This window comes from Trichechus manatus, unplaced genomic scaffold, assembly GCF_000243295.1.
Source record: "Trichechus manatus latirostris isolate Lorelei unplaced genomic scaffold, TriManLat1.0 scaffold00030, whole genome shotgun sequence".
Lineage (NCBI taxonomy): Eukaryota > Metazoa > Chordata > Mammalia > Sirenia > Trichechidae > Trichechus > Trichechus manatus.
In genome coordinates this window covers 7777278-7790915 of record NW_004443966.1, presented here as the reverse complement: position 1 = coordinate 7790915, position 13638 = coordinate 7777278, and the positions used below count along the sequence as shown (strand labels likewise).

The 13638-nt window shown below is 35.8% G+C and overlaps 1 protein-coding gene across 2 annotated transcripts in view; it reads left to right on the top strand.

Annotated features, from left to right (window-relative positions):
- The window catches only part of VPS13C (vacuolar protein sorting 13 homolog C), a 175087-nt gene that overhangs the window by 73487 nt on the left and 87962 nt on the right, over window positions 1-13638 (top strand). For both annotated transcript variants that reach the window (XM_004374623.3, XM_004374625.2), the window contains exons 24-35: window positions 323-401; window positions 1065-1204; window positions 2521-2674; window positions 4619-4698; window positions 6627-6686; window positions 7894-8056; window positions 8803-8919; window positions 9815-9918; window positions 10138-10305; window positions 10979-11283; window positions 12542-12689; window positions 13389-13497. In XM_004374623.3, coding sequence (XP_004374680.1) covers window positions 323-401; window positions 1065-1204; window positions 2521-2674; window positions 4619-4698; window positions 6627-6686; window positions 7894-8056; window positions 8803-8919; window positions 9815-9918; window positions 10138-10305; window positions 10979-11283; window positions 12542-12689; window positions 13389-13497 — 1627 coding nt within the window. The remainder of the gene's footprint in view (window positions 1-322; window positions 402-1064; window positions 1205-2520; window positions 2675-4618; window positions 4699-6626; window positions 6687-7893; window positions 8057-8802; window positions 8920-9814; window positions 9919-10137; window positions 10306-10978; window positions 11284-12541; window positions 12690-13388; window positions 13498-13638) is intronic.

Sequence of the window (13638 nt, the reverse complement as noted above, 5' to 3'; positions counted from 1 at the left end):
TAAATCTCAGCCAGCCACGTTACTAGTTAGTGGGTTGTCCTCGTAGATGCAGGTGGTGGTGAGAACAGTTTGTAAATCTCAGCCAGCCACGTTACCAGTTAGTGGGTTGTCCTTGTAGATGCAGGTGGTGGTGTGAACAGTTTTTAAATCTCAGCCAGCCATATTACTAATCAGTAAGTTGTTGGAAGACTTGTGTATTGTGTGTGGATGTGTCTTTCCATTTCTTTATATCCTCTATTGCTCTTTCAGTCTGTCTCTCATTTATGCACGTTTACTTCTGCTAAATCAGTATGTTAAGAAAACTGTTTGTATTCCTTCCTAGATATCCTCAATTCCTATTATTTCAGATGGGACGAAAGATCTAGTTGGTACTTCACTATTACTAGATGGAGTGGAATCAGGTAAAGAAAGTAAAATGTTCTCTCTCCACTAAACCAATCCCATATATTGGCTTATGGAGATAAGATTTTTAGAAAATTAAGGAATTCTGAAAGTGGTATAGTAATTTAACGGTTCTAGTTCTAGTTGTGCTTACTAACCAACAGTGTGATCTTGAGTCACTTAACTTTTAAACCCATGTTTCTTCATCACTTAAATGCAGGGATTTTTGTAGTGTTTAAGATTCTAAATAAGCTACTTTTGTTGCCCCAGTCTGTACCTCACCCTTCTCTCTAGCTCTGGCCTGACGGATCTCTTTTAATTTAAACTATAATGTAAGCTCCATGAGGAAAAGGACCATGGCTTTCCGGGTCACTCTGGTGTCTTTAGTGGCTGGTATTGCCTGACACATGGTAGATGATGCCCAAAAAATACTTTACTGACTATTGAATGGGTGAACTAAAGAGAAAAACAATCAGGACAATCGGATTAAAAAGAGTTGTGCTGTTTGATTGTAAATATGATTTTCACATGGCTCTGTGAGACTTAAAGCCATTAAAACTATTCTGAACATGAAGATTATATCTAATCAATCAGTTTTATGGTTGGGAGATTTAAGTTTGCGTGTTGTGTGCAGTTTTCAGTGGACATTGTTCTCAGGTCAGTTGAATGTCTTCTTCCTTTAGAGTCTGATGATGAGTATTTTGATGCTGAAGAAGGAGACTCACAGGCTGGTAAAAGTGTGAAAGGGTCAGAACTGAAAAAAGCTGCAGAGGTCCCCAATGAGGAACTCATTAACGTTCTACTCAAGTTTGAAATTAAAGAGGTATGCATATTTGTTTTGTCCATAAATACATATCTTCTTGTTGCTACTGTTCCGGTAAACTATCTAATGCTACACCCAAACATTAAGTATATTAAAAATGTGATACTCCGTTTTCCCTACTGCCCAAAGCATGAACATGCACCCCAAAAAGTTTCAGGAAAATGGAATGTTGTTTTGTGAAGACTGATATAAGATACATGCTAGTTAGATGAGAAGTGTAACCGCGTGTTTCAATGTGAATGTCTTTGATTAATTGGAATATCTTTGCCGTTCAGAATCATTTCATGTGTTTATTTCTTCTTTGGAGAATTAATTGCTCATATCCTCGGTCCATTTTTCTGGAAATTATTTCTGGTATTTTTTCTTCTTGATTTGAGAGAGTTCTTTCTGTTTTAAATATATTAATCTATTTATATTTATAAAAAGATTTTTCCTAATTTGACTCTTTTTTTTTTGCCATTCTGAAGTTTTAAATGTTTCTATAGTGAATTTTATCACACTTTATATTCTGGTTTTAGTGGTATGTTTATAAAGTTCTCCCCATTACAAAAATTATTCACCCATTATTTTATAGTACTTTATGATTTCATTGCTTATATTTAAGTCATTGATTTACCTGAAGTTTGTTGTTATATGTTAATTCCGAGCTGAATACCTTACCGTGCAGTCTTATTGTTTCTGTGCTTTCCTCATGTGGCAGTTTCATGCTTTTTTTTGACATCCGAAGTCATTATGGCATCACTTGCTGTGTGCTCTGTGGATTGAAGCAGTCACAAGTCAGCCCAAATTTAAAGGAGGTGACAAAGACCCCCACCTCTTGATGGGAGTGTCAGAGAACTTCCAAATTTAATTTAAAAATCGGCAGATACGTTTTTTCATTGTCAAAATGTATTAGCTGTTATTTCCACAATAAATTTAAGTAGTAATAATGACAGTGACCATCTTTGTCTTTTTACTTTAATGGGAATGATTCTTTTATCACCAGATATGATTTTTGTTTTGAGATATGTGTTTAAAAAAATAATATTAAGGAAGAATCCATACATTCCTATTTTTCATTAAATAAAACAAATTTATATCCATAATGGATATTAAATTTTATCATGATTTTTATGTAGATGAACTTACATTCTCAATAGTAGAATTGAAGATGGTAATTTCTAGTCATATTACATAGCTTTATGGTAGTAGAGTAGGATGAGCAAAGCTTCTGCTGTTCTCATGGTGCTATGTATGAAGGAAGATTTTGTTTTGTTATTTTTAAGTGTGATTGAGACTACTTGTCAACTTTTAATTGTATCTGTTGATTCTTTTAGGTGATTTTTGAGCTTACCAAACAACAGAAAGAAGAAGATACAATTCTAGTATTTAACGTCAGTCAGTTAGGAACAGAGGCTACAATGAGAACGTTTGACTTAACTGCAGTATCTTATTTAAAGAAAATCAGCTTGGATTACCATCAAGTTCAAGGTAATAGCCATAAAAAGTAGAAATAGTATCACTTTAGGGTATCTGAAACACTTTTATTTACATAACAATATAATAAATAATAAATACCTAACACTGTCTTAAGCACTTTTCAAATGATAACTCATTTACTCCATATAACATCACTGTGAGGTAAGTACTATTATTTTCTCCAGGTTACAGATGAGGAAACATAGGCATCAATTGATTGTGTACTTTGTCCACTGTTATACCTAATAAGTGGCTGAACCGTGGCCCCAGGGTCTGTATTCTTAACCACTATAATCTATTGCCTCAGAGAACCTATTTAAATCCCCTTGATGTAGGGAGTATCATTCCCATTTTACAAAGAAAAATTAAATCAAGAGAGATTTAATGGCTTACTCAAGATAATGTATCTCATGAGTAGAAAACCTCGAATTTATCTCTGGTCTTACGATATCAAAGTCCTTGTTTTTTCTATTGAATAGCCCCTTGCCGCTGAGTCGATTCCAACTCATAGTGACCCTATAGGACAGAGTAAAACTACCTCATAGGGTTCCCAAGGAGCAGCTGGTGGATTCGAACTGCCAACCTTTTGGTTAAGCAGCTAGGCCCTTTAACCACCGTGCCACCAGGGCTCCTTCTATTGAATAGTGTTTGTAAATCACAAGAAGCAACAGATTATGAAGATAGTGAATGTAAAAGGCACTGTTTTAGAAGTGCTGATGGTTTATTCATTTCAGTATTTGTACATCTTGTGTGCTCATTAGATATTTGAGCAATGAAGAAATGGATGAATCTACAGTAATTAAAATTTCCTTATATTTGTATAATGTCTTAATTCAAATATGAAGACCTATGTTTTGTTATTTTCTTTTTATTAGCTGTAGAAGTAAACCACAGTTCAGAAGAAAAAAAATGTTTTACTTATTAGTAATTTTCTGTAAGTACTGTTAAGATGGAGTTTACATTACTGCCTTGAGTTAAAAAATATGAATAATACATTTGCTAGGCTTTTTTGTTCTTTAGGGATGACCTTGGAGGTCAAGGGGAAATTCTGAGATGTCTCAGAAGCAGGTATATCATAAACGATGATTAAAGTGGTGAATAAATCTCTTCTCCCTCCAGAGCTTCTAGAGATGGCTCCTTGATACATTTACATAAGAATATGACACAGTGGTTTAGCTCTCGGTTGCTAACTGAAAGGTTGGCAGTTCAAACCCACTAGATGCTCCGCTGGAGAAAGATGTGGCGGTCTCCTTCTGTGAGATTTACAGCCTTGGAAACCCTGTGAGGCTGTTCTACTCTGTCTTAAAGGGTCAATGTGAGTCGGAATTGACTCAACGGCAATGAGTGTGGCAATAAAGTTAAAGAAGTTTAGCAATTTCCTGCCCTAAAAAAACCAACAAAATAACTGTTCTTCTGTGTAAGCCTTCTCTGTTATAGTCTGAACAATGGAAAATTATTTAAATTTCTTTAATGTAAATGAAATAAATTATTTGTTCCAAGAATTTTAGAACTCGACAGACTATTACAGATTTTTCTGTCTAACTTTGTTGTTGTACAATTGAGGAAACTGAAGTTAAATAGCTTTTTGTAAGGATAGAGCTGAACTAGAATTCGTATTTCTTGATTCTTAAGCACTTATAGCCTTTTTTTGCCCTGCAAATGCCCATATGGCCTTATAAAATCTAGAGAAGTCTTGATTATTTTTGAATGCAGATGTGAAATCAAATAAAAATAACCATGCTTTTAAAGGTAAGTTTGATGCCAAAGATAAGGATTTGGATTGGTTTACTTCTTCACTGGTGATGGCCTTAGTATGCAGTAACCATGGCAATGTGTGCGTATATTCTTTTGAAGCTTAATAAACATTTTTTTTTTAAAAAGAAAAAGATAACTAGAAAATTCCAAAATGAAAAATATGCAATTTACTTGAAATGCGTTTCTTTTTCTTTAATCAAGGATTCAAAAAGAAGCCCCACCATTTGATTAGCTCTTCTGACAAACCTGGATTAGATCTTTTAAAAGTGGAATATATTAAGGTGAGGGCTATAGAATGTTTACATGTTTATTGTACACTCCAAACTATGCCCCTGGAAGGAAGAAGAAGGGAGTGGATTACCAAAGGCTCTGCATGTGTATCGTAATTTTTTTTTTTTTATTATAGTTTTTAATCACATGAGTACAGGGCTGTTGCAAAGCCACCAAGCTTCTTGTTCCTAAAGATAGAAGCCTGGGATGAAGTAGGTTCTAGTGAGTACTCCTGTATTCTGGGGCATATTCACCTACCTACACTGGTTGTATATGTAGTGACATTTGGCGGATCATACTATATCAAAAAGAATAAAGTTGAATTGGACTGGGTTAGGAGAAAACTGCCAGTATTGGGAAGGGACTCAAAAATATGTGAGAAACACTGTTGAAACTGATGATACTTAGCTTCGTTCAAGATTAACTGCTTTGTTTAGCCATTCAACAACTATTGAGTGTCTGTGTGTGCCAGGTGCTCTGTTAGGCACTTAGGATACAGAGATGAAAAACATTCCCATCCCCAAGGAAATTATAAACTAGTAGGGAGATAGGAGCCCTGGTGTGCAGTGGTTAAAGCAGTTGGCTGCTAACTGAAAGGTCGGCGGTTTGAACCCACCAGCCGCTCTACAGCACAAAGATGTGGCATTCTGTTTCCATAAAGATCTACAGCCTTGGAAACCCTATGGGCAGTTTCCTCTGTCCTATGGGGTTAGTGTGGAGCCCTGGTGGTGCAGTGGTTAAGAGCTTGGCTGCTAACCAAAAAGGTCAACAGTTCAAATCCACCAGCTGCTCCTTGGAAACCTTATGGGACAGTTCTGCTCTGTCCTGTAGGGTTGCTATGAGTTGGAATCGACTCGATGGCAACGGGTTTGGTTTCAGGTTTTATAGGGTTACTGTGAGTTGGAATCAACTCTACAGCAATGGGTTTGGAGGCAGATAAACAGTTAAACAACGATTAAAATATAATGGGATTGGCTCTCTAATAGACACATGCACAAAGCATTGTGGGAACAGGGGGCTGGAAAACCAGGCCAGCCAGAAAACTAATCACAGGAGGTAGAACTTTGAATTTGAGTTTGAATTTCTATGTATATTCGCAAATGGCAGAATAGGATCCACAGATAGTGTGATGGAAGATAGATTTGCACTTAGTATGACAAAAAAAAGAAACCAAATCCTTTGCTGTCGAGTCATTTCTGACTCATAGTGACCCTATAGGACAGAGTAGAACTGCCCTATAGAGTTTGCAAGGAGCGGCTGGTGGATTCCAACTGCCGACCTTTTGGTTAGCATTTGAGCTCTTAACCACTGTGCCACCAGGGCTCCAACTTAGTATGAAAACCTAATTAAACTTAAATCTTTCTTAAGATTGGTTTTATAAGGAAATGAGGTTTCTTTCCCTGGAGATATCCAAATATAGACTTGGCAGAGGCTTTATAAAGGGATTCCAGTGTTAGGGGACTGATGGACTAAACCACCACAACAAAACCAAATCCATTGCCGTCAAGTGGGCTCCGACTCCTGGTGACCCCATGTATTGCAGAGTAGAACTGCTCCATAGGGTTTTCTTGGCTTAGCAGATTGCCAGGCCTTTCTTTCCTGGCATCACTGGATGGGTTCGAATTACCAACCTTTACGTTTGTAGTGGAGCACAAACCGTTCGCACCACCCGGAAGCCTGCACTGATGTACCTTAGAGTCACTTTCAACCTCGAGAGTTTATAATTCTGATCCCTAGCTGCAGTTACCCAGAAGTGAATGGTACCATGTTCTCCCGTGCTTGAAAAAGAGAAAAAGTTGCTCATATAAATTATTTGGTTGTGACTTTAACGATAACAATACAGTTATAACCAGCTGTAAATAAATTAGCCACAGATCATAAATGATTTATTCACTTTGATCTTTATATCCTTCTTTAGAACTTTTGTTTCTTCTTTCAGGCTGATAGGAATGGACCTCGTTTTCAAACTACTTTTGAAAAAACTGAACAAACAGTTAAGGTAAGAAATTCTATTAAAGGAATATATCTTATTTGAAAATAACCTACTTTCCAAGTTTTGAATATCCTTTGAGAAATATCAGCTGGGTAATTTGAGGAAATAAGTTAGAAACCTCATAAAGACTGAATCTGCTCTGTGTATGATTCAGCTTTAGCAAAGCTGTTGTTTTGACTTACTGTATCACACCCTAATGTACTTAAAACTTTTAATATTATTTCTAAAAAAAGGGAATGTTTCAGACAGAGAGGACCATTGATTCACAAAGAACCAACAAGGTTCTCAACAGACCAAACTAGATGCCGTTGTTGAACGCAGGAGTAAAGGTGAAACTGCAAGGAGAGTGGTGGGGGCGCTTCTGAAGCTGTGCTCCTCAGGTGGCAGCATGGAGGAGGAAGAGGCGGAGTGTAGCCGTGGGTTACATTAAAAAGAAGATGAGCGAGGCGAATTTCACATTGAACTTTGCAGAGATGGGGAGTCTGTTATAATATTGTGAACCTTCCTTTTTTATGGTTTTTCTGTCTAATGTTTTTAGGAAATGAAAAGAAAATTTTCTTATGTATAAGCAAGATTTCTTTATTAATTTGCTGTTAGAAAACTACACATCCTTGAAAGTAGTTTGTGTTGCTGTCAGCTTTCTGGAGTCAGTGTTTTAAGAAATGTAGTACATTTTCCCCCTCTACCTGTTATGTATTCTGTGTTTCTTCTTAAATGATAGGATCGTTATTGAGGTTTTAGAAGATCATTTAATGACAGAAAACTCACTCATGATTGTGTCTTTTATATATAAATCTCATGAATGCCACATTTGAAATTATTTCTAGACACAGTAATAGTACAGGTGATTCTGGAGTTTGATGTTCTAGCTTATGAGTTTATCTAATCATAAAAACTAGTCATTGACGATCTAAGAAACCGTGTATGTGTTGAATGTTGGAATGACTATGAGAAGTAAATTATAAGCCTCACGACAGTTATGCATGGGAAGTTAAGTCACTGTCACTTTGATGCTGTAATGTACTCCTGAAGTCGGCAGATGTAATCTACTCTCCATACATGCCCTGTTCAAGGAGCCGGGCTTGTGACTCTTCCTTTTCCTCTCCTCCTGAGCGGTGGATGCAGTGATGCAAGCTTAGCTGGGAGCTGTTTGGATCCATCATGGAGACAACTGACTTGGGAAAACTAATTTTCTTTTTTTAAACATTTTTAGGTAGCCTTTTCATCTTTAAATCTGTTTCTGCAAACACAAGCGCTTCTCTCTTCTATTAATTACCTGACAAACATTATTCCATCAGATGGTCAAAAAATGGGTGATGTCAAGAAGGCACAAATTTCAACTGAAAAGCAACAGAAAAATTCAACTCTGCAAAAGGGTATGAAAAACACTTTTTTATTTCTTGTTAGTAAGGGATTTAGAGTTCTAGAGCTGAGTGAGGAATCTCAGAGATTATCTGATTCAGTCATTTACATGCCACTTCCCCTCTCAGTCCTTTTCTTCAAATAAAAGCTGACATGCGTGCTTGATGTGTAAGGCAGAAGCAATCAGTGAAGTTATTTTTAAAAGTGTTTCCTGCCTGTGTTTATTTTGGTGGTAGGGGATGCCTTTAGGTGGTTAATAGGAGCGAGGACCTGTATTTACACTGAGCTCTTCCTCTCCCTCAGTGGCTTCTGAAGGGACTCCATAGATAGCGTTAGTTTTCACTTCCTTTTTACAAATAAGAATATTAAGACCCAGAGGTGTGAAGGCAGGGGTGCAGGGTAGAGTCTAACTGGGCAAGAGCCCAGGCTTTGGATCAGGAGGAACTCAGTTCAAGTCCTGACTCTGCTACATAAATGATGTGACCATAGGCATGTGATTTAGCTTCTTTGCATTTCAGTGTCCTTATCTTACTCTTTCTAGTATTTTCCCTTGCTTTTAAATGATAAGACTAACACATTTTAGTATTAAAAATGAGAACTGTATAGAATATATAAAGCACAAAAAATACTTGAAATTTTAAGAGCTTGAGAGTTTTGTTATTTTAACAGAATTGTGGTTCACTTAATGTACGTATGATTCCTTAATAGATTTTAGACTACTGGAATCCATCTGTGATCGAATGCTTTGTTTTATTTTCAGTGATTGTATCCTCTAAAGACAGTGATATTATTAACTTCAGGCTGTTTGCCAAGTTGAATGCTTTTTGTGTCACTGTTAGTGATGAAAAGAACAATATTGCTGAAATCAAGGTTCAAGGTAAAAGTTCTCACATTATCAAAAACTGATTAAAAGATAAGTTTTTTTTTTTTTTTTTCTTTTTGCATTGCTAAAGAATATACAAATGGAGGTCTGTGATCTGTGAAAGCTGGAAGGACAGAATTGAGCTGCCTGCTTTCCTTTTTGTACGGGGCCGGGGGATGTAACGGTTGGTCAGAATCTAGCCATCAACCTGAACTACCCACGTTGGTATTTTAGACCTTTCTGAGAGTTGTCCCGGAGATGGGAAGGGAGCTAACATCAGGGTAGGAACGCTGTTGATGGGCTAGGGTAAGTGTCAGTTCCCAATTCTGGTTAAGTTCTTTGAATAGGCTTTATCTTGATATGAATTCAAAGCAACCTTCCAATGAAGAACAAAGCCCGTGAAGTCAGTTATGTCCTTTTAGGCAAAAGCTGCTAAAACTCATCATGCAGCTGTTTCCCTAGTTCTGTCTTTACCATCTCATTGTAATCTGGTAAAGACAGAGAGTACATTTAATGAAATTCTTGGAGAACTTAAAAACCAGAAAACTAAGGTTTTTTATTCTTGTGTCCTTTCTAACCTGGCAGTGCATCTACTGGTCTGAATTTGATTTGTGAAACTTTTTGATAACTTCCTTGTAAATCACGGGGTATAAAGTGTAAAGAATCCTCAGATAATCTATTTGTACCAGATTTGGTTTCTTCGGAAGACTGGAAATTCAGAAATTATTTTTAACGATATTATAGGTGTTATTCTTTATAAAACAAAAATGACCTAATATAGCCACTTATTTGTCAATTTTGAGTTCAGACATTGCTAAATATTTTAAAATTTTACCTCCAAAATAAAATCATGCAATGAAAAAGATCTTATTTATGGTAGATCTACAATAATATAATTTTTTTTTTTCAGGCCTTGATTCCTTTGTTTCTCTTCAGTCAAGAAAACAGTCACTATTTGCCAGACTGGAAAATATTATTGTCACAGATGTTGATCCTAAGACAGTTCATAAAAAAGTAGGTGACAGTGAATAGATAACATTTTTTGGTGATTGATCATCGGATCTTCTAAAAAAACATTTTACTTTAAAATATGTTAATGAAATATATTTTGATAGAAAGATGTTTGGTTCTATAAGACTGTGTATGGAAAGTTTAAAATATAAACCCTTTTCTAAATGGGATTTTATTTTGTCATCTTGTTGGATAAGGTACATCCAGATCTCTGTTTTCCAGGCTGTCTCAATAATGGGAAATGAAGTTTTTCGTTTTAACTTGGATTTGTATCCAGATGCTACTGAAGGGGATTCCTATACCGACATGTCCAAGGTGGATGGTGTGATATCACTGAACGTTGGCTGTATTCAGATTGTGTATCTTCATAAATTCCTCATGTCACTTCTGGTAAAATTACTGTTTATATATTAAATTTTCAACTTGGAAGCGTTTAAATAAGTCTGATTATTATATTTGCAGATCGTATAAACTTGGATTTTTAGGGCAGGCATTGTTCTGATTACATACAAAACCAAAAACCAAACTCATTGCCATTGAGTCGATTCCAACTCGTAGCGACCCTATAGGACAGAGAACTGCTCCGTAGGATTTCCAGGGAGCAGCTGGTGGATTTGAACTGCCAGCCTGTTTGGTTCGCAGCCATAGCATACCGTGGCTCTTAACCACTGCGCCTCCAGGGCACCCTGATTACATGTAGTATTTATATATTAATGTAAAAGTCAATACTTCTGTTTAATAGGGAGCTGAAATCTGAATCGTGATGATTTTTGTTTAGATCTAGAAGTGGTGATTGTTTTTACTAGAATATAATTAAGCCAAATTCTTCAGTAAAAAATGTTTTTTTTTCCCTCTGTTCCTTAGCGCTATAACATTAGCTTCGGTCTGGTAGCTCATGGTTATGGTGAATTAGCAATAATTTTTAGCTAATACTAGAAAAATAGGGCTCAGCTGAAAGTTATCTGTTGGGAAAAAAACAGCACATATATACAAAGAAGATGGTATTATTAATGTTTGAATTGACCTGTGTTTGATTTTTTCCTTTTATGCTCTGTGTCCACAGAACTTCCTGAATAGTTTCCAGACAGCCAAAGAACCTCTGCGTGCTGCCACGGCCCAAGCTGCCGAAAAGGCTGCCACGAGCGTGAAAGATCTGGCCCAGAGGAGTTCTCGTGTTTCCATCTCTGTTGATTTGAAAGCACCAGTTATAATCATCCCACAGTCTTCCATTTCCACCAGCGCAGTAGTGGTAGATCTTGGGTTAATCAGAGTTCAGAATCAGTTCAGTCTGATATCTGATGAAGACTGCTCAAATCCACCAGTAATTGATAGAATGAACGTGCAGCTAACAAAGCTTAAGCTTTCTAGGTATACTCTTTCAATAATCATAGATTTAAGTATTATCTGAAAGTTTTCCATAAAGTGTCATGACCTTTGAAATTCATCCCTAAAATACCCCTATTACACAGAACAGTTTATTTTTTTAATCAGCTTTGTATTTGAAAAATTTCAAACTTACAGAAAAGTTGCAAGAAGAGTAGCATGAGCACACTTATACATCCTTAACCTAGATTCGCCAATTGTTTACCTTTGCTTTTGAACTCTATGTATATATGTATTATTGTTTAAACACTTTTTTGTGAAACTATTTGAGAGTAGACATCTTGGCTGTTTGCCTCTAAATGCTTCGGCCTGTGTCCCCTAGGAGCAAGGGCTTCCTCTTGCACAACCACAGTGCAGTTGCCAAATTCTGGGAATGTAATGTTGATACAATGTACAGTTCATATTCAGATATACCAGTTATCCCAGTAAGTAATTTTAGGGATTTTTTAGTAATTTTTCTCCCTGATCCGGGATCACATATGATATTGACCTATATCCTGATATTACTGCGGGGGATTTCTGTATTGATAGATACTTATCCTGAAATTAGCTCTTCAGGCTTCTGCCGTCTTTCATCATGGAGACAGTTGTAAAAAGTACAGCCTAGTTTCACAGGGAGTCTTTGGATTTGATTTGTCTGAGCGTTTCCTCAGGATTCGATTCAGCTTATACAGTTTTGGAAGGAGTACTGTGTAAGTCATGGTGCATCCTCCCTGCTCACCCGGGTGACACATGCCGTGGGTGCAGACTTCATTCTGAGAGTGTTTTTTAACCATTCTAGGGGATTTAATTATCCGGAGTCAAGAGGTAATGATTGTAACCCAAATCAGAAAAAAATCCTGAAGAAGAGCTTTGTGAAACTCCTTTTGAAAACATTGTTTACCTTGTTATTTTTTCTTTAATCTCCATGCCAATACACATTTTGGTCCTTGAACAGCTACATTTGATGATTTTTCCCATATCTTCAACAATATGGATTTCTTTCTAAAATATGTTCAGTTTTTCACCTATCTACTATTCAAAAAAGTTTTCCTAATGGCTTATTGTATATCTCATATTTTAATCTGTGGTTGCTAGTGGATTATAGATTCATTTAATTGTAGATTTAGTTTTTAAAACACTCAAACAACACAGTTTCAAGTCAGTATTTAAATAGAGCATCAACTTTCAACTTTGTATTTCTTTATGATAGATTGGATTTTTTTCCTCTATATGCATAGGTATCAATTATATTTTTTATTAGGACAGTGATCCAGCCAGGCATCCCCCATCCTGATATTCAGCTGTTGTACCCAATTAACTTGGACTTTTACGTAAATCGGAATCTAGCCGCATCTTGGTACCACAAGGTGCCCGTTGTGGAAATTAAAGGACATCTTGATTCAGTGAATGTAAGTGTATGTGTGGAAAAAACTATGTCATTGAAATTTTTGACTCTGAAGACTTTTTTATTATAAATTCAAATAAAAGGTAGAGCTATTTCACTGAATAGTGTTGTAAGAAAAATTTCATTGAGACATTTATAATAAGATCTTTTATCTTAAGTAGAATTTATAATCTTCAGTTGAGTATAACTTTTAGGTTTGCTCTAAGTACATAATAGCATAAATCTGTATATAAATTGCTTATTTGTTTGTCTCATTCTATATGTTATATACACACACTTATGTTTTTATGCATATCTGTCTACCCCTAGGATAATTATAGCATTGAGGAAAATGCCTGTATTTTACATTGAAGATAACCTTTAATTTCATTGGAATTGTTATTTAAAAAGTGGAATCATGCATTTTCTAAATTTGTTACTTTTTAAAATGATTAAGTTTCTTTTAAATGATAATTAAATTTCAGGAAGAATAATAATACTAAGTTAATGGAGCTAATATTAATTAATCCCTTTTTTAAAAAACACATTTCTTAAAATAAGAATTTAGTAGTGAAATACTTGAGTAGGTTGTTATTATATAACTTTTTAGTCAATGTTAGGATTATTCTGCCCTGCATGTTTTCTTTACTGGGAATTTATTTTCTGTTTTAAAATTGTTTCACTTAAAAATGAAATATATTTATTTTTTGTGTAATATTCGCAGGTCAGTCTAAATCAAGAGGATCTTAATCTTTTATTTAAAATACTAGCAGAAAATCTTGGTGAAACTACTGAAGAGTTGGATAAAATGAAACCAGGAATACAAGAGACAGGTAGGAGGCTGACGGTAACGTAATAGATGTGTGTCTGTTTAGCTTGCTAGTAGGGGAGATAGACAATAAAAGAAATAAACAAATTCATATATATATACAAGTTATGGTTTGTGTTACCAGGAAGACACACAAGACGGTACT